Below are 21877 nucleotides of genomic sequence, written 5' to 3'. Positions count from 1 at the left end.
GATACATTTTGGGTAGAGGCGGTGCCTGAAGACCGGGTGGGGTACCCAGCGGGAACCAGGCTCCCCGGTCACGAGTTTCTCTGCCACAGGAACCTCGTCTCCTGCCAGGTTCGCTCACGACTCCGCCTCTCAGGCTTTCACTTGGGCCCTTTCCTTCTAGCACCTCATTTTTACAAAAAAAATCTTGTTCTATCTCTCTCCAACCACCCCAACATTTATTTTCCGGGCTTGGGCAGAGGTTTTGAGGAGAGAGATTAGAGAGATGTTTGATTGAATGGTAGAGAGGGCGACGTTTTTTTGACCCCTTTTTCTTGCCCTTAAGGGTGAACCGAGGTGGCTCATCCATGAGGTTGGTGCACTACCATCTTGCCTGGGAGGAGACTTTTTTTTCCATGTTAGAAAGGAAAGGTGTTTTCCGATTTTAAAACCGATATGGATCCCCAAACTCTTCTTTTTAACAAATGTTAAATTGAGGGCAAAAGTCATTTTAGAAAACATTTGAAAAGAAATGAACTTAAAAGTTTATAACCACGCAGATTAAAAAAAATAATGGTTCTTTATAAGTTGAAACGGTAGGAGAATGAATGTTAAATCCTGCGTGTCAAATTTGATATAAGCAGTTACTGAGAACTGGAGAAAAACTGCTTTTCTATTGCAGATTTAATAGTACTTGAAGAGTGAAATTGGAATGTCAGCTTTTCCATTTTGGGGGGTGGTAGGGACTGATGGTGTGCAGTAGAAATGAACATTAAATTTGTTGAGTAATCCTAAGGATTTGGAACAGTTTAAAAACTGTTAGAAACTATATAATACTAGATCTTTTTAACGTTAGGTTTTTTTCAACTTCAGGGGGAAAAAATCTTACTATGGTTACTTGGACTACAAGGCAGTATTACAGTTCAGATTGGAAAATTCAGTTTTGTCTGTCAGGTATTAATATACTCCTGCAGGACTCCTCTCTACTTATGGGGGCAACCCCTGAACCATTCAAGGTGGCATCCTTCAAATTATAATAGTTTGTCTTGTCCTGAAAGGGAATAAATAGGGGAAACTGGGTTTAGCAGTTCTGAGAGAATGTAAACAATTGGGGTGAGCAGCTCTTCTTGTGTGGCCTGGTCACACCACTGTTGCTTCAGCATGCATAGTGCTAATTTATTAAGAAAACTTGTGAGGATTTTTGAAATGTGTCTGTAACGTGTCGAGGTGGGCTTTTATGACCCATTACCCATAAACCTGTAAAGAGTAACAATTTTTCTTTATCCAGAAGAGGGAGCAAGAGAGGGACAAATGCAAATTCATTCGGTAATTTCAGATACTAATCCAAAAGCTAGATTTATCAGAACTCCAGTTCTGCTGAGTCCTTTTGAAGTAGGGTTAGGTGCTTTAGCATGGCAACCCTAAATAATAAAAACACTTGGAGACTTTTGATTTCTCTCAGTAATTCTATAGTGTTTACATTTTCTTTCAGTACCTAACTTTTTAAAAGAAAATGTCTCTTCGGCAGACTTTTTGCAACCAACAAAGTTGCCATGGGAAAATTTTTATATGGTTAAATGAGAAATATTTTTTGTCGTTAAAACTTGGGGGGCAGAAGTATAGTGGCTTCTGGGTGGTTTTTAAGTTGGTGATTTCTGATATCAGAGCCACTAAATAGGAAAAATTTTATTTTAAAGTCTTGGCTTTGGTCCAACTAGTTTGGACTTTGGATTATTTATTTATTTTTGTGTTTAAGACTGCTTATGTTTGAGATCTGAAAAGTTATGACTAATTGGCCCAACGGTACAAGCCTTTGTTTTAGCCTGTTAGTATGTTAAATGGTATATATAGTTCTCATTGGTCTAGAGTTGTGCACCGGTAAACTTGTATCTGTTAAAAAATGTTGAGAGTCTCTGTCGAAATTTCTGCTTTTCTGGAGAAAAATAAGAACCTTTTAGAAAACATCCTAAGCAGTGATCTCTGCTGTTTCATAGAATTTTTCCACCAAAAGTTTGATTTGATTGGCTAATCATAGCTTTTTTAGCCAGCCAAAAAATAAAATGTACCTTTACAGAAGTTAAGAACTTCTACAAAATATATTCTCTCATGAAACAAGTTCTGTGCCACTATATCTCAAGAATGATTATGCCTTAAGTATGTTAAGTTATTTCCTGAAAGTTTATATAATATAATTTGCTCATTTCTCTGATGTGGAGTGACTTAAAATTATAGTAAACAGTGTTGTGAATCTTCTCAGTTTGTTCTGTTTCACATCAAGTTCTTTTAAAACAATGGATCTCAGGCCTTAGAAAAAATCTTAGTGTCCCTTATACTCTTAAAGTATACAAAGAGCTTTTGATGTGGATTATGTCTATTGATATTTACCATGTTGGAAATTAAAACAAATCTCAAAACAAGAATATACAAGCTCATGTGCCTTTTAGCCTTGACAGGCTAAAGGCCCAAGAGAATGAATGAGAGTGACAAATTATTTATTCCTTTTGGAATACTAAATACTAGGAACACTAAATACTATTGGATTTCCCCCCCACCCCCTGAAAAGCTGCCTTAAATGAGTGTGAGTGTGTGTCTTTATCCATCCTTCTCTTGGATCATGTATCTCTTTCTAATGACTTGACCTCAAGATGCTTTAGGGAACATTTCACAGTAAGGTAGATAAGTTGTAACGCTATTTTACTAGTAAGGAAGTGAGAAAAGTTGTTGACCCGGCTGAATCACCTATAGTAATAAGCTGATTCTGGTGACTGAAGTTCTTAAATTAGATTTGAATACCATAACACTTTTTCAAGTTAGATAACTTTCATTGTAGTTTTGTTAGTATCTTAACTGAATCATTTGGTTAGGCAGTATGACAGTGATGGGAAACCATGTTCCAGACAGACTGGAGTTCAGCTTTCCAGTTCTTCCACTTTGTGACTTGGGCAAGTCCCTTAATTTCTCTGAGAGTCTGTTTACCCAAATATAAAATGAAGAAAATGTATCTATAAGAGTTAGTACATAGGTGCTTGGGTTTCATACAGTAGTAGTATGATTTAATGTCTGGGAAGTGTCAATGAATTTAAGACCACTTTTTTTTTTTTTGCGGTACATGGGCCTCTCACTGTTGTGGCCTCTCCTGTTGTGGAGCACAGGCTCCGGGTGCGCAGGCTCAGCGGCCATGGCTCACGGGCCTAGCCGCTCCGTGGCATGTGGGATCTTCCCAGACCGGGGCACGAACCCGTGTCCCCTGCATCAGCGGGCGGACTCTTAACCACTGCGCCACCAGGGAAGCCCAAGACCACTTTTGAAAAAGTTCACAAGTGTTAGATTTTTGTTTCACAGAATGCAATAGGAACTGCTTATGGTGACCACCAGCCATTTATGGTTTCATAGAAGTGGAATCTTTAATTTTGTTGTAATACTTAGATTTACTGTATCAGTATAACTTGATTTTTCCCAGAAGGTAGCTCTGTTCTTAATTGTAAAAAACTTTTATTTACTTATTTGTTTATATTTAAATTGTTTATTTATTTATTTAGGCTGCACTGGGTCTTCGTTGCAGCACGCAGCGTTTAGTTATGGTATGTGGGATCTTAGTTCCCCCACCAGGGATTGAACCTGGGCCCCTTGCATTGGGAGCATGGAGTCTTAACCCCTGGACCACCAGGGAAGTCCCTATAAAGGAAATTTTATAACAGCCTTGTGAGAATGATGGGAAGGTTGATCCTGTTAGGTGAGAGATATTATGCTTAAGATGTCATCTTCTTTCTGACCTTAGACTCTGGTTTGATACCAGGTCAGTTCTGTCTCTTGCTTAGTAAACTTCCTAATCTGTGAAATGGGACTAACAAGTGTTTTCTCATAGAGTAATGAAATAATAACATAAAGCTGAAGTCAAAGTGTCTAGTACGTTGTAAATGAATAGTTGTTAAGTGTTATGTACATATTGTAATTTTTTTAACCTTTTTTTCCCTAGGCTATGGTGAACTAAATGGTAATGCTGGAGAAAGAGAAATATCTTTAAAGAACCTGGGTTCTGATGAAGCCACCAACCCTATTTCCAGGGTCCTCAATGGCAACCAACAAGTTGTAGACACTAATCTGAAGCAGACTGTAAAGTCCAGCACCTTTGGGAAAGCAGGAATTAAAACCAGGAATTTCATTCAGAAAAACAGTATGGACAAAAAGAATGGGAAGTCTTATGAAAATAAATCCGGAGAGAACCAATCTGTAGACAAGACTGATACCGTAGCAATTCCAAATGGTGTTGTAACAAATAATTCTGGCTATATTGCTAATGGTTATATGGGCAAAGGAGCAGATAATGATGGTAGTGGATCTGAGAGCGGATATACCACTCCTAAAAAAAGGAAAGCTAGGCGCAATAGTGCCAAGGGTTGTGAAAACCTTAATTTAGTGCAGGACAAAATAATGCAACAAGAGACCAATGTCCCAACCTTAAAACAGGGACTTGAAACTTTCAAGCCTGACTACAGTGAACAAAAGGGAAATCGAGTAGATGGTTCAAAGCCCATTTGGAAGTATGAAACTGGGCCGGGAGGACCAAGTCGAGGAAAACCTGCTGTGGGTGATATGCTGAGGAAAAGCTCTGATATTAAGCCTGGTGTGAGCAGCAAAAAGTTTGATGATCGGCCCAAAGGAAAGCATACTTCTGCTGTTGCCTCCAAAGAGGACTCGTGGACCCTATTTAAACCACCCCCAGTTTTTCCAGTGGACAATAGCAGTGCTAAAATAGTTCCTAAAATAAGTTATGCAAGCAAAGTTAAGGAAAACCTCAACAAAACTGTACAGAACTCTTCCGTGTCACCATCTTCATCTTCATCCTCTTCGTCATCTACTGGGGAAACTCAGACCCAATCTTCAAGTCGATTATCCCAGGTCCCTATGTCAGCGCTGAAATCTGTTACTTCGGCCAGCTTCTCTAATGGGCCAGTTTTAGCAGGGACTGATGCAAGTGTGTATTCTCCTGGGGGTCAGCCACTGCTAACTACTGCTGCTAATACTCTAACACCCATCTCTTCTGGGACTGATTCAGTTCTCCAAGACATGAGTCTGACTTCAGCAGCTGTTGAACAAATTAAGTCCAGCCTTTTTATCTACCCTTCAAATATGCAAACTGTGCTGTTGAGCACAGCACAAGTGGATCTACCCTCTCAGACAGATCAGCAAAACCTGGGGGATATCTTCCAGAATCAGTGGGGTTTATCATTTATCAATGAGCCCAGTGCTGGCCCTGAGACTGTTACTGGGAAATCATCAGATCATAAAGTGATGGAGGTGACATTTCAAGGGGAATATCCTGCCACTTTGGTTTCACAGGGTGCTGAAATAATCCCCTCAGGAACTGAGCATCCTGTGTTTCCCAAGGCTTATGAGCTGGAAAAACGGACTAGTCCTCAAGTTCTGGGTAGCATTCTAAAATCTGGGACTACTAGTGAGAGTGGAGCCTTATCCTTGGAACCCAGTCATATAGGTGACCTGCAAAAAGCAGACACCAGTAGTCAAGGTGCTTTAGTGTTTCTCTCAAAGGACTATGAGATAGAAAATCAAAATCCTCTGGCGTCTCCTACGAACACTTTGTTAGGCTCCGCCAAAGAACAGAGATACCAGAGAGGCCTAGAAAGGAATGATAGCTGGGGTTCTTTTGACCTGAGGGCTGCTATTGTATATCACACTAAAGGTAACTTATTTGTTTCCTATATGAAGGTTCTTACTGGTCATTTTAATATACATTTATTGCCTGTTGTATTAAAGAGTGAAATTTGGAAGCTACTATGAGATTCTACAAGAATTCCAGAGCTTAGTTGAGAATAACAATGTTGATAAGCAGCTGATATCAGACTCTAATTCAGGGTCTTTGAAAACAGTATGGTTAAAGTTTAGAAGGAGTGTTCACTTTTCCAACTTAAAAGTGTTTCTTTTTATATAGACAAGGATAATTGACCTCCTGCCTTTTGTTCAAGGAATATTAAATTTTTTCTTTGAACAGGTGTTGCCTCTCCTTTGCTTTTTATATCATATGCTGCTTTATTAGTGAGCTCACTTGTTTGTTCTAATTTGCTTAAAATGAGTAGGAGCAGTGTTTTGGTAGAGTCCAAAAAGGTGGAGTGTCAACTAATTTTTTCTCTTATAAGAAGGAATAACGGGTGCTAAAAGGTAACTAGAAAATAATCAAACTACAATGGCAGGTACAATCATCATTGTATGGACCAGGCTCTTGGGAGTCTGCACCTGTCACAGCCCCAAAGCCCATGTTAAAAAAGAACCAGATATCTTTCAAGCTCCATGTTAATAACCTTCTTAGGGTAAGGCTTATTTGTGTCTTAAGGAAAAATTTGCTATTTGGCATAACATTTAAATCCTTAAAATAATGTTCTTTTGGTTTGTTTGTTTTTGCAGTATTTTTGTAGCCGTTTTTTAAAATTTATTTTTTATTGAAGTATAGTTGAATTACAGTGTTGTGTTAATTACTGCTGTACAGCAACGTGACTCAGTTATACATATATACATTGTTTTTCATATTCTTTTCCAATGTGGCTTATCACAGGATATTGAGTATATAGTTCCCTGTGCTATACAGCAGGACCTTGTTGTTTATCCATTCTATATATACCAATTTGCATATGCTAATCCCAAACTCCCACTTAAAACAATGTTTTTTGTTTCATGAATGATGTTTACAAATGATGTTACAAGTATCTCTGTGCTTTGGAGAACAGTGGTTTTCAGTTTTCCTTCTCTACCTCCCCTAACAGAAATCCATACCCCATGCGTGCATGCACACGCGTAATATATACTGCACAGTCCCATTTTTAACAGTAGCTCATTTAGGCAATGATTTGCAACTGCAGGGAAGAGATAGCATATCAGATAATAGGGATAAGGTAATTACCATATTCTCCCTGGAAGAATCACTGCCTCATAGATGCATAACAAAGCTATTTATGTGACTTCTAAGCAAATTACCTAGTCTCCATACTTTAGCTGCAGATTGTAAGACATTTAGTAAAATAAGCAGATATCCTTTTAAATTTTTCTTCCTTTAAAAAATAGGAGTAAATAGTAGAATTGCCTTCTGGGAGTTTAGGAGTAGAAATCCTGGCAGATAAAATTACCTGTTTACACTTTTCTCCAGCACTGCTCTTCGGAAGTGAATACGTGTTAATCAAGAGCTGGATGTTTTTAGGAAAGTTAGGGTAAAAAAGAAATACTTAGTTTCTTAAGATATTGGTTAATTATATGTTAAATTCTGCCAGGGGAGTTGGGTGTTTTTGATATTTTCTGTGCCATCTGCCCTCCAGAGACCGCTGTACTTGGAAAATCTTTACTTTATACTGGTGGTGGTTGTGTGAGCCTGAGAAGATATCTGGTTGTGTTATGTTCTCCCACAACCTGGAAAAATTCTGGGACAAGTTGTTCCATTGGGAGCTTGGTTGTTGGTGTTATGTATGATGTTTATTATGGAGAAATGCAGGCCTTTTAAAATGGCAGTATTAACTCCTGTTTATTCTTAGGTATTCTGTGTATGCACTTGTCCTATAGATGGGCTAACTAACTATGAAATCCATGGTATTTAGATAAGCTAAATACCCCTACCTGGATGCAGTTGTACTTACTTTTGCTGATGTAACTGAAAGATTTGCTTTAGTAAAGTGCATCGGTTTGAGTTTTGTAGTTGGACATTATTGAGATGAAATTGGTATTGATTTTTTTTTTTTTTCCTCCCTAGAACAAACAGGTAATATTCAGTTCAGTTAGGTCCCAAAGTGGCAGGTTCTTTGAATTCCTACCAAATCCATTAGGTCACTAATTTTTCTTTTATTTGAATTTGTTTTGGTCACAACCTTTTGAAGATATGAAGATCTTTTTCTTAAAGGAAGGCTTGCCCTTTTTTCAAGTGTTCTAAAATTCTAAAAGAGGCAGTAATCAGTGGGGCTTATTGGACTATCCTTTGAAAGAGCACTTGTATTATTTTCTTGATCCTTTAGTATGACCTTTAAATGTTCAAAAGTAAACTAGTACTGAGTAAGTTGAATGACGTTAGAATTGGAAGTTCTGTGCATACTTCCTAACTTCAAAAATAAGCCCTTCAGCAACTTTATTTGGAAATAGTAGGTAGGAGGGTGCATTATGTCAGTTCGACAGGAATGGCACATTTTTTAGATTAAATATTAATTACCTGTGGTCTGAAACATTAGTTACTGCAGATTTTAAAAATCTGAATGTTTAGTTGAGGGATGTGAAATGAAGATACAGTGAGGCATAAAAAAGGAATTGATGGGAATTCTTGTTCTTGGGATTTTTCTTACAGCTTTTGATATAAATATGCTACTAACTTTTCTTAAGAAATAAGACTGTTAATCTTTGTGGTTTTGGGGGGAATATTGTACCATGACATAGCAGTACCAGTATTTAAGTTAAGAGGTAGGTCCTCTTCTCCTATTTATCTCAAGTGACACTTGAATTAAAACTTTAAAGTGATAATTTTTTAATTGATTATGAAAAACTTAAGTATATATAAGTATATAAATATATTTATGTATATTTAAAAATGGAGCCAAATAGTACAGTGAACCCCAATGTGCCCATCATCTAGCTTGAACATTTAGAAAACATTGTCATTCTTATTTCATCTACCCACCTCCACACTCTTAGGAGTTTTTAAAAGCAAATTCCAGGTATCAGCATTTTACTCATTGATACTTTGAGTATGTTAGAGTGATGGCTTTTAATGCACATACCCAAGACATATAACCATTGCCACCTTCAAAGTAATTACTCAGAATGCTTAGTTAGTAGAACTCTTTGATTTGTTGTCAAAGGCTTAGAATACTAGATCCTAACTTTCTGAGGTGATATCTTTAGTTTTGAAATGGTCTAAAGTCATTTGAAGCCAAGAAGTAACATTGATTGGTGTGAGTTGTGTGGTTAATGTGTTAATTTAAACCAGTTAATTTATCTTGCCTGGCTAACACTACACTAAAGGATATTAAGCATTCAAAATGCTGACATTTTGGAGTATTCATTAAATAATTTGATTTGATAAAATTTACCCAGCACATAGAGACGCAGGGGAGATAAATAGTGTAAGATTTAATTTTTGATGGGGTGAGTCAAAATGAAAGCTGTCTAGTGTAAAATATTCCTAAGGCAGCTCTAGGCTATTGCATGAAATTTTAAAAAAATTGTGTATTACCTCCACAGGTGGCAGGTTATTGGCATAAGTGGTTTGATCCACTCGAGTTGGGTCCTGGATTGAAAAAAATTTTTAACTCACTGGGTGGTTCTAATTGCCGACTAGGATTGGGACTCTAGGTCTATAGAGAACTTTCCTCAGCTTAATTCTTTTTTTTTTTTCTTTTCTGTCACAGTTTTCTGTACTTCTAAGGAGTTGTGCAATAATTTGTTTTCCTCTTAATGTTGTACCTCCCATAGGCCTAGTTGTGGAAGACTTGCTTTCACAGGATGAGTCTTTTCCTTTAAAGAACTTCAGTAGAGGAGAAAACAATAAACAAGTTTTAAGGCAAGGATTTTAAATGTCATAAGAAGGATAAAAATAAGAGATTTTAGTTGGGGGAGAGAGAGCTTCTTACTGGAGTAAAGGTAGGAAGAGTAAATGCAGAGTATGTTTTCCTGGAGGCAGTGGCATTTAAACTGGATTTTGATGGATGGGGGTAAGATTTTTGACTTAATGGAAATACAGAGAACAGAAAGATAAAGAACAGAAAAGTTGGAAAACAAGTAAGGTAGGAAGATATCCATTTTGGATGTGGTGAGGGGATATAAAAGAGAAGGAAGGTAAATTGCTGCCAGATCATGGAGGTTTTTAATTTCCATCTGGAGGCAGGGGGAGCCACTGAATATCAGGGAGATAGGCTGGTAGAATGGAAGTAATTTAAACTGACAAAAGACAGGGGTTTTAATGCTATTCCTAATTCCTATGTACTTGGGCAAATCATTTATTTTTAGGCCTGGGTTTTCTAATTTTATAAAATAAGTATATCAGCCTTTGTTTTGTGTTACCAGATTGTACTCAACTGCTGTAAAAACTGGGTTGGTATTAAACAATTGACTTGTAGATCTCTGTTCGGGTAGATTAATGTGGCACCAATTTGTAGAGTCGATTAGAAGCCATTTTTCTGGTGACTAGAAGTAAAAGATTAGACTCTTGGAATAGTCCCGGCAGAGAAGTAACAAAGATTTCCCCTTTGTATTTGCAGTCATGTGAATGTATTATTCATCCAAAAATGAACAAACATTTATTTTTTTAAAGTTTTTAGATTGGGTAAGGGCAAGAGGGAACTGATAAATATTTCTATTTCTAATGGGAAACAGGATTTTAAAAAATTTTTTATGTATTTTTTTATACAGCAGGTTCTTATTATTTTATACATATTAGTGTATATATGTCAATCCCAATCTCCCAAGGGAAACAGGATATTGAGGAGGCAAGTTATGGTTAATTAAATTGATCCGTAAAACTGATGGGAACTATACATACAGTTTATATATTTGTTCACAAAAAGATCTGAATATTAAATTTTCTCCCGTTAACACAGTGCTTAATAAGCCTTTTCACTGTATTGCATTTGCTCCATAATTGTGCCATCAAAGCTATCTTTCTAATAATCTTATTAATAGGTGCCTGCAGATTTGAATTTGGTTTCAGTCCTAGCTGAATATCCTATATTTGGGAAGAGTCCTTTTTTCCCCCTCTCTGTAATATGGGACATATAGGAACGTATGTGACAAGGAATTCTTAATAATTGTGTAAGATCCTTTTTTCCCAGTGACTTTGCATTTTAACATCCATACTGGGTACTTGATTTCTCATTAATTCTGCTTTATGAGTACAGTAATTTGCTACTAATCTGGAAGGTAACTTGTAAGGAATTTAATAGAAGCTAAAATTTAACCCCTAGATTTCATTAGCTGAAGTCCTGAGGGAAGTAATCACCCATGCTATAAAAACAGAAATTGTCTATTACTATCACAGCAGTAGCAGTTTCATTGTAAGCAACTTGAATTTGATATTTAACCTTTAAAAGTAATCTGGAATAGAATAAGTGCTCCAAGTTTCGATTGTGTGTATTTAGAGGTTGTCCAGACAATTCTGTTGTCTGTTGGTGTTGCTCCAAATTGGGAATGTAGGATTGAGATTGGTACAGTGAAGAGTAGTTCATTAAGCATCTACTGAAAAGGTGGTGACTTAACAACTACCTTAATCAACTTTACCTGAAAATGTACAGTATTTCTTTATGGGTATAGTCAAAATGAAAAGAAAAAGAAAAGGGTGGGGAGAAATTTCTGACAAGCAAAAGAATAGGTAGGTAGGTACAGTGACTGATTGAGAAGGAGGAAGTCAGGATAGCAAAACACAGTGTTGGGATAGCCAGAAATCATCAAAAGACAGGTAAATCTAAACTAGAGAAAAAGCAGAATTTAAATTTATGCCACCACCCTTGCAGAATTTTACAGAAATTGATCTAAAATGTCTTAATAAGGGGTTGGAAGGCATGATTACTGATAAATTGATCTGGGGGTTCTCATTTGTGAGAATCAGCTTGTTTTGCCTTATATATGATTTCTTTTTGTGGGGAGCCATTACGTGCTTCTTAAAATGTTTATAAATGATTTTTTTTAAATGTTCTATTAAACTGGGACAGTAGTATCTTTCAGTTTTAAAGGCAAACAGTTAAGCTTTTAGTCAGCTTTAACCCTCTTCAGTCTTTTTCTTTGAAGGATTTTAGAATTAGAAGATTAATCTATTTGGTTGAACCATACGAAATTGCTGTTTTTGTAGGTCAAAACAGGTTGAATAATAGCAGTTTCAAATGGGTCTACCTAAAACTACTTTTCTATATTATTACTTCCTTGATAGATTTATGAGTAGTATTCGGTTCAAATCAATATTTATTTACTATGTCAAGCACTGTGTGTGGTGATAAGCAGATGAAAAGAGAGGGTTCATGTTATTAAGGAACTCAGTCTGATGGGGAAACACATGGAAAGAAATTTATTACTAGTGTGATTACTCTATAGAAAAATGCATTTAGAATATAGAGAAACTGCTAAGGTGAGTGGGTGGGGTCAGGGGATGAGGGTAGTCAGGATTCAAAAAAGAAGTGAACGTTGGCTTATTTATTTGTAGAAGGAGAGTCAGAATATTTTAGGTGGAAGTGAAATAGTGTTTGAAGAAGAAATTCAGTTTTTTTCAAGGAAGGTGAATGGTGCAAGTTAAATCTTTAACTTAGTCATTGAATTTATTTATTAATGTGTCAGCCACTGTGTCAAATGCTAGAAATAAATTTATTTTTTATTTCATTTCTTATTTTTGGCTGCTTTGGGTCTTTGTTGCTGCGTGTGGGCTTTCTCTAGTTGCAGAGAGCAGGGGCTTCTCTTTGTCGCGGTGCGCGGGCTTCTCATTACAGTGACTTCACTTGTTGCGGAGCACCAGCTCTAGGTGCAGGCTTAAGTAGTTGTGGCTCACGGGCTCTATATAGCGCGGGGTCAGTAGTTGTGGCACATGGGCTTAGTTGCTCCGTGGCATGTGGGATCTTCCCGGACCAGGGCTTGAACCTGCGTCCCCTGCATTGGCAGGCAGAGTCTTAACCACTGCGTCACCAAGGACGCCCTACAAATAAATTTTATATGAGACATACACAGAACCAGTCTCCATGTAGGCAAGTGGGAATCCATTGAAATGTTTTGAGCAGTGTGGTCACTTTCAGATTTATATTTTTAAAGGAAGAGAATTATAACCATGGTGTAGAAAATAGAAAGTGAGGCTCAGTTAACTGCATAAGAGAGCAGTTAAAAGACAACTTCAGAAATGTGCATAGGATACCACTGCTTGAACCAGGGCGGTGGCACTGGGCTAGAGAAAAGGGGATAGATAGGTAACTAGAAAGTTACAGATGTCTTAACTTTGGGTAAGAGTTGCAGTAGTTGAACACTCCCTCCCTGAATTCTCTAGTTTCCATTTCCTTAACTCTACCCACTCTTCCTACTTCCTGTATGTTTGATATAACCTTCCTGGTATCATTCTCTTTTTCTCAAATGTTGGTGCTCCTTCAGTCCCCTTTTCATGCTTTTGAACTCCTGGGTAATCTCATTTAATTCTGTTGCTGTGAATTAAGCTTAAGACTTCTTCAGCTGCTTTTATGCTGAGTTCAGACCACGTATATTCAATTCAACATCACACCAATTCTGTGTTTGTAAAACTGAATTCATTTTTTTCCCAAAACTTGCTCTTTCTTTCTTGCCTTCCCTCTCAGTGAATTAACATACAATACAAATACAACCCTTATCGTTAGGTTTATGTGGATCCTCTCTAACATCTCCATTCTTTTCTATCTCTAATACAACTGTCCTAAATTCTTTACTTCTGCAGTAACATTTACTGGGCTCTTTTTCTGTATTGTCATTTCATCCATTCTCTTCAGCTGCCTTGAGGAATCATTCCTAATATTTAGTTAATAACCTCATATTTCTTCAGTAAGTTCCCTTCACCGATGTAATTAAATAACAAACTTTTCTTTATGAATGCTTTGTGCTCTTTCCCCAAAATAGCAAAAAGGCATCTTTCTTTGTCTAAATCTTTCCTTCTTGATGACTTTCAGCTTTGTTCCCTGAATAGTGTTGTTCTTTGTCTAAATCTTTTCCTCTTATTGACTTACTAAATTACCTGTGACTGCTAAAGCCTGGGTCAGAAAACTTGTTTTATAAAAGGACCAGATAGTATATATTTTAGGCTTTGTGAGCCAGTCTCTGTTGTTATTGGTTCAGCCTTGTACACAAAAGCGGTGGGCGTGGCTCTGTTCCAGTAAAACTTTATTTGCAAAAACAAGTGATATGTAGAACCCAGTTGGCTGACTGCTTTAAATTAGCACACCTTGTTTAAAATACCATCAAGCTTTGTTTGTGCTGATGTTTCTTCTACCTAGAAAAGCTACCTACCTACTCTACTAAGCTCACAGAGGCAGAGCATTTCTTTCTGTTTTTGCATCTATATCCCTATCCCCTAAGTAGTGCTTTTTAATCCACTTGGAATTAAGAACTTGTAGGTAATTGGACATTTACTACAGGAAGCCTTGAGATGGGGAACTACATAGAAGGTAGTCTGCTTTAGAAAATTGAATGTTACATTTTATTCATTTGAGTGGCATTACTAAATATTTGAATTTTTAAAATTTTGATACAGTAAAATTTCAAACTTGGGTGGTGGTAGTTTAAATGATAGAATCATGACAAAATTGCCTACCAAGTTTGGCCCTGTGGCTGTTTCTCAATAACTGTTTACATAATTGGGTGATGTGATTCCTGTTTTAAAAGAACTGGGAAGTTAGACGTGTGTGTGTGTGTGAGTGCATGCGTGTAGAAGAGGGCAGTGTTAAAAAGATTAATGTTATGCTATGTTATGATTCTGTATAGTTGAAGGTGCCTTCTGTAGGCTTCTTTATACTTGTTCAGCTTCTCTTGTTATAAAGTTAAACAGAAACTCATTTCATATTTAATGTCTGAATCCAAACTTCTGTAACCTAAAAGAGGGCAAAATGTCATTCAGTTATTTCCCATGTATTCTCTGTCACTAGCTTCTTGTTAGTCTTTTTAGAGTGGTTGAAGCATGGCATATAATCCTGCAAACAATATTTGATTTATTTCCCCTTCTTTTTCATCTTAACTTGGAGTTTCATGGAAACATTAAATTCTAGTCAAGGAGATCAAGTTGCTACTAGTTATAGAAGTAATTGATATTAAATAGCAGGAAGGGGAATTGCATTCATTTCTCAGTACAACACTGCAGATAATGCTGATTTCCTGGCTGGAAGCTAGGCTGGCCCATGACTAATTTTTTAACTAAGTCAGCATCCCTTTTCCCTCCTCAGAAGTCATAGTCAAATTCACTACTCCAGAGCCCATATTTGAGGGTAATAAAATTTTCTTGCCAGAAATAATTTAAAATTATTAGAGTAGAATGTAAAGCTGAATGTCCTAGTTGAAGCTAAGGAAATGTCTTCAATCCACTAAAGAAATGGGATGTTTGCAAAGTTATTTTTGTCTTTATTCTAAATGTGTATGTTTACTCAGCTTTAGAAGTACAATAGTATGCTGCTACTGTGACTCTTGAATGTAGTGCCCTTCTCCCGCCGCCCCCCCACCAAAAAAAACAGGGTGGGGCAGCGGCAGGTTGAGGTTTTAGGCTGGGAAGAGAAAGGAAAATGTTATAGCATAGGCGGGCTATAACAATGAAAAGTTCTATTGTTCTTTTCTTTTCACAACATACAACTAAATATAGATGTATCTTTGCATTAAGCAGACTTTAAATAATGAGCATCAAGTAATATGTGTATACACAACTCAGGAATTTATCTGTTGCAAAATGGGAGATTTCTGTACTTTAAAAGGGGGAAAGGTGGTCGGATTAATTTTTTCTGTAGTGAGGTCAACCAAAGGAAGGCTTATCTTTGGACTTCTTAAAGTAAGCCATTCTGAGATCCAGAAGTTTGTAGATAACAGCTCTAATGACTATTGCAGCTACTCCTAATTGCCTGAAACTAGTGGGATTAGAAATTATATTGAAGTGATAGATACGTGAGTGCCATGACTAGAATTCCTTTCCTGATATATCTTCTTTTTTTCCCCAGATTAGACTGGTTGCAATTCTCTCTCCTTAGACCTCCTAGGAGATGGGAATTTTCCTGCCAATCTTTAGATTGGCATCTGCTCAGCAATTTAAAGGCCATAGCATCCATCTAAGCTCTTGGACCAAGTGGCAACCAGTGCATTATTCCCAGTCTTTGTTTAATCAGGGAATCGCTGTGATATCTTGAATGGGATTTTATCTGGGTAATTCTTTGATCATTTTGAATAATTAACCCATTACTCCAAACATGCAATTTTGACAAATTTTCAAAAAATCTTAGCAGGTTTTTTAGAAGTGAGTTTGATGGGGTGGGGGCAGGGAGAATGTGATTCTACCATTCCCTGACCCCATCCATTCACATAAAACAAAAAGTAATAATTTTAGATCTAGACACTTACTTCCTTTTAGCCCTGGGGAGCTATTATGTTGTACCTTAACTATAACCCATGTTCAGATGTATCTGATCTTAATGAGCTCCAGTTTTATTTTTCCTTAACTATAATTGGTTGCTGATAAATTACAGAATACAGTTACAGACAGTCCAGTTATACAGAATAAGAATCGCCTTTTTGTCTTTTCAAAATGGTAGTTATAGGGCCGTGGAAGAGCACTTATTCTCAGTGTTAGTTATAGGTCATTCCTATTACTAAGTAGTTTTTGTTTACATTAATCTCCTTTCAAGGAACAGTTCTTAGGTTCTTGTGGTGTAATAGTCGTCTACTGTCTTATTCCTCAAGCCTTCAAATATCCCTTCTGTGAAGCTTTTTCTTATGCTTCCAGGTAGAGTTTTTCTTGCCCTCTCTGTATGTCACTACAGTTTGGTCATGTACCTACTTCCCTTATTCTAAGATACTAAAATAGGCACATTGTAAATGATCACATTTGAATGGAATTGGAACAGGTAAGGGTTGTGTTGTTATTAATAAATAGGTATGGATTGACATTTTGACCTTATGGGTTAAGAAGAGTAGGTTGGGTTTGTAGGAGAGAACTACTTACCTATAACACAGAGTTAAGTAAAATTTTAATAAGGCATTTTAAGTGTCAAGCTTAATTAAATTTGATGAATGCTTCATTCAAAAGACGTCGGCACCTTGTTGAAGGATGATGGGTTGACAAAAAATACTTGGTGTTTTTTAATAACAATGAGCTATTACAAAAATATCATTTTATCTGTAGCATGCATGTGCATATCTTTACTGTTTGTGCAGACAGATTGTTCTCTTGGCAATTTGATTTCAGGTAATAATTGATTTTCTGTAATCAACATTTAAGGCCATCTCAATGACACTCTCAAGAATTAAAGGAAAATATGAATATTTTGTCTGGGTTTCATAGAACCCAGCGCTACCTCCAGCCCAGCAATAATCCATCTAGGTTTTTTAGGTTTAAAGTGAAAAGCATAGCTTTAAACTTTGCTCTACAAAACTTGGTGTATAAAAATAATCCTTTTTTTCCTTCTTTGCAGAAATGGAATCTGTTTGGAATTTGCAGAAGCAAGGTAAGAATGGTTAGGTTACCTAAAATGTCCTTATGGCCAGTCTTTATCTGTATTTGTGTGATAGACAAATGGTAGCCTAAGAACTGAAATTCATAGTTCATAAAAATATTAGCTGTTTTAAAAACCTTATTTGGGCTGTATATTCTCTGCAAAGAAGGTTAGAAATCTACAGAATAGCAGATTAGCTTCCTTCACTCCCGTAAACAAGATGTGAGTAGCAGGAGGGCAGAGGGAGTGGATAATCCACATCTGGATAATTTGGAATTTTCAAAAAACTGAAAATTGCGTATCTTAATTATTGAGTGCTTTATTTCCAAATACAATAAAATATGTTAGTTGTGGGATACCTGAAATAAAGTGAGTATTGGTTTGGAGAGTCAGTCACTAATAATAGATTTTGGCTTTCAGAGCCCTCTAAGCCCACTTACAGGGCTGGATCCCACTTGCCATCCACCTTGCTAGTTAAAATAAGTGAATTTCAGATGAATGTGAAAGTCCTAGAATTTCAGAACTTGAAGGCATTAGAAATTCTGTTTTCTTACTACAAATTAGGAAACTGAGGCACAGAGGGGTTACTATATAAACTAGAAAGTGTCCGGACTAGAAAGTAAGATTCCCCGATTTTCCAACATTGCTTCTTCTTCCATCCTCTCTTATTCTTAGGCCAGGTCTTTTTTGTCTAACATAGCCATGACCTGAAAATAACTAGCAAGCTCTTAAATTATTTTGAATTGCTTTCTGTGTACCTCCTTATTCAAACACACATTTAAAACATAGACTAGAAAATATACCCTGCAGAAGTAGACCTACCTGTTTTTTACTCTAAAATGGTTATTAACTATTAAGAATTGAGCGTTGCCTTCCTGGCAGGCTGCTAATGGATGTCCCTTGGAGTTCTAGAAAGGATATTGTTTCTGGACTAAGTTAGATTGATTCTTAGCCTCAGGTGAGCTTGAATTCTTCGATATTATTTTCAGGCCTTTATACTTTTCTATTAGGTTGACAAGTTTTATTTTCATTAAAGCATGTGTACTTCAAAAAGTTCTTAGGGTAGATAGACATAGTATGTAATAAAAACATTGCTCTCCAGAAGAGGGGGGCATACAGATAAATAATGGCAATTTAAAATAACACTGGAGTCTTTGCCCAGACACATTCTGACTGTTTTATACTTCAACCTAGGATATACACAGGTTTTTGCTGTTGCTGAGAATAAAGTCTGGTGGTGCTATGGGAAATTAGAGGGAAGAAATAAGTAATAATTAGGACTGAACTGGTAGTTTTGCTTTAATTTAACCTGAAATTTTTGGTGCTAGGTGTTTCTTGAACAGTTCCTTAATAGACAATCCACATTTCTTAAATAAATTTTGACTTCATTTTGCTGAGAAGAACAAAAGAAAATAAATCTAAGTGTTTACTTTAGTATTGGATTATTGATGACTTAACCTTTGTCTCCTTTTTTCAAATGTGCTACTTTTATAATCAGGAGAAACACATTGTCCTGGTTAATTGAACTCAACCCTCTTAACGTGTAGGTGTTGAGGCCCTTCACTGGCTCGAGGACCTTTATGCTGGGAATCCATTGAGGTGGATTTATTTGAGAAAAAGTGAATCACACATGTGTTGATACAAAGAGGAAATGGCCTTTAAATTGTGTTTTCATAAAAGGAGTTTACATGATGATGGTTATTTGGGATTTGTTTTTTGAACATGGGCATTTGGGGATTTCAGACTTTGTTTTTATTTATGTGTTTATTTTTTAAACTTCCCTCCAGATCCCAAAAGGATAATCACTTACAATGAAGCCATGGATAGTCCAGATCAATGAAGGACCAGACTGCCTATTTGTAACCTTTCTGCAGCATTAGAGCCACCGTTCATGGGGGACACAAGGCTTTTATGCTCCTAGATCTTCAACGCAGCAGAGGAACCATAAGTAGAATCACAGGATAATATATACAAATATATATATATATACATATATATATATAGTTATTTAAAAAAAAGGCACCTGAAAGTAATTAGACTTCTTAAGGAATCAAATTTATTTCAAGAGACTACACATGGTTATTTAATCTCTGGTACTGAATAGTTTTTTTTCTTTTTTCTTTTGTTAGTTTTCGTTTTTAAGTGTGAATGCAAGTGATTAATGAATATGGACTTATTAACAAGCGTGGTTCTAAAGTTCCTGCTGTCACCAACTTGGGCAACAAATGACCCACTGGAAAGGCAAATCCACTTAAAAGATCTCTGTATCTTGTTCTGTGACTAAAGTGATACACTAATCACGGGGAACCCAGAATGATTCAACATTTTTCCCCACTCCTCCCTTGATCTTTTGGTTATACTATGAGCCCTGCGAGAATGCTGGATAAAATGCCTTGAAGTTTGCAGGGGTGTATTTTTTTAGAGAATATGATTTGCATGTCTTGCCAGGAGTTAAGCAGCCTCTGTGGGGTGTTGGGGAAATATTTTCTTTCTTTCCTTTTATTTTTTTGTGGGGTGGGGATAGGGGAGGGCATTGAAGTTCTACAGTTCTGGAATAGTTGGTGGTACATAGTTCACTTGGCTTTGGTTACATATTGGACTTTAATAAGTAAAGAATCCATGAGTGTCATTTAAAGAAAAGTTACAGAACAAACAATTGGCTTTAGATATTTAATATGGAAAAATACTCCTGTGCCCATATTTTAATGTAATTGTGTAAGTGGGAGCAAAAATATATTCTGCTTTTCAACTGTAGGTGCTCCGGACTTGCTCTCTGTCACTAACACTAAATGTGCTGTTTTTCTTGTTTTTCATCAAACATCTGAAGAGAAACTTCTGTACCTTTCTGTAAATTCTCTTTTAATTTCTCAGAAATAATCTAAAGGGGGAAGAAAAAAGTCCATGAAAACTATGAAACTTCATGTTTTTAGCCAGTGAGGAGGTAATAAACCCTGCCTATAGAAGGTGTGTTTCCATTCAGACTATACTTTTGAGCTTATTAGCTTCTGATTATATCTTAATAAATATATTTTAATACTAGAGCAAATGGGTTTTTTAAAGAAAATAATGTGAAATTCTGGAAATTTTCTTTTGGGCAGAGAAGAGCATTAGCCCTGTCTTATCATCACATTACCATCCTGTTGCACTGCAGCTTGTATATAGCATGCTAAAATAAATTTTTTTGTGTGTGCAGAAACTAAGGGTCCAATTTAAGATTGGGTGGTGTTAGTGGCGTAAAAACAAGTTCTCTGGCCTGACATAGCATTGCGTCACACACACATAGAAATTAGTATATCCATGTATGTCAAATACAGGTTAAAATAGCAGGGCATTTATATAGAGAGATGTAGTCTTCTAATAAAAGTAGACTGGATCCCCAGGGGTATTTGGGGAGAAAGTAACTACTTCTGCTCAACCCTTTTGCTTAAGAAATGTCCAGTTTTGAGCGACTGTAGTATGGATGAGTTTTCTTGTTTTGATTATTTGAGGCTTTTAACAAGTAGTTTGTGAAAGAAGCTGTTGGACTCAGCATAGAGTAGAGAAAATATCTTTATAGTCTGGATTTCTGCCCTGCTTAGATTTTAAAAGTATAAGCATGGATTGCCAATTCCACTTGATGTAAACAAAACTTTTATACATAATATATATATATAATAACTTATTGTATCAGTCCAGGTTCAGAAACTTGTGGTAGGCCAGTTCCAGATAGTTTCATTTCCCCTGTAAACTGTATCACTTTTACAGATATTGTAATTTGCAAATGTATAATATGTTTACAGATGTGCCCTGCATTTAGTCTGCCTTGTTCTATTTTGATTTTTGTTGAGTCTCCTGCCTGCTTGCCAAAAGCTAGGATGCTTCAGGCCCATGTACAATTGAAAGCAGAGGCATCCTTGAGCTTTAAAGCATTGAACAAACTGGAAAATGCATCATACCACATACTGAAGTGAAAGAAGTCTGTGTTTTTGTGTTTTTTTTTTAAATAAAAATTTTCAAAAGGTTAAAAAAAAAAGATACAAGGTTGATTAAAGGAAAAAAAAAAGGCTCCAGTTTGTTTTACAGGTTTTAAAGTTCTGCTGTGTGTTCAATTGCCTTGTGTAACCACTTGTCGCCTTAGGGCCAGATTCTCTCCCTCTCCCCTTGTCACCCTCTTTTTAAACATCCATTTTGCTTACCTGGAATTTGAAAGCTCTTCTGTGTCACAACTCACAAGACACTTTCTGGGTTTGTGATATACAGAGGTTGAATGAATATATATTTTAAAAGGAAAAAAAAAAAAACAGCCCGCATCTGAATTTTTAATTTAGAAGCAACACTTACTTGAAAATACCTTTTGAAAGTTGTCATTGCTTTCCTACTTCCCTTCCATATCCCTCAGGCCTCCATGTTTAGAGAAGCCAAAAAGAGAATGTACCCCATCTCTGTGTCTGTCCAAAGGTTTTTGAGTCTCACTTCTAAATGAAACAATGCAACATTTCACTTTGATTTCCCCACTGAAATTTCCTTGATTATATGGTTAGAGGTATAGAGTTAGGGATGTCTCTTAACCTTCTGGAACCCTAGTGCCCCATAATTAACTGTCAGTATTTTGGGGGCATTGGGTTAATGGACTTACTTGCCTAGGTACAAGCAGGACTTTGAGACATGTCTCCTTTGTGCTGTTTGGTAACACTTAACTCTACTTGTCGCAATCTTTCTTAGGTCCTCACACAATTCCTTACAGAGCACTTATTAAAAAAAGAAAA

General features: G+C 36.6%; 1 protein-coding gene across 1 annotated transcript in view; it reads left to right on the top strand.

Moving 5' to 3' along the window:
- NUFIP2 (nuclear FMR1 interacting protein 2) overlaps window positions 1-21087 on the top strand; it is a 22331-nt gene extending 1244 nt beyond the window's left edge. The window contains exons 2-4 of the mRNA XM_024734874.1: window positions 3953-5677; window positions 17112-17144; window positions 18920-21087. Of these exons, the coding sequence (XP_024590642.1) occupies window positions 3953-5677; window positions 17112-17144; window positions 18920-18972 (1811 nt within the window). The 3' untranslated portion in view covers window positions 18973-21087. The remainder of the gene's footprint in view (window positions 1-3952; window positions 5678-17111; window positions 17145-18919) is intronic.
- Window positions 21088-21877: the final 790 nt, after the last annotated feature.

Source organism: Neophocaena asiaeorientalis, unplaced genomic scaffold, assembly GCF_003031525.2.
Source record: "Neophocaena asiaeorientalis asiaeorientalis breed wild unplaced genomic scaffold, Neophocaena_asiaeorientalis_V1.1 scaffold129, whole genome shotgun sequence".
Lineage (NCBI taxonomy): Eukaryota > Metazoa > Chordata > Mammalia > Artiodactyla > Phocoenidae > Neophocaena > Neophocaena asiaeorientalis.
This window is presented reverse-complemented; position numbering and strand designations above follow the sequence as displayed.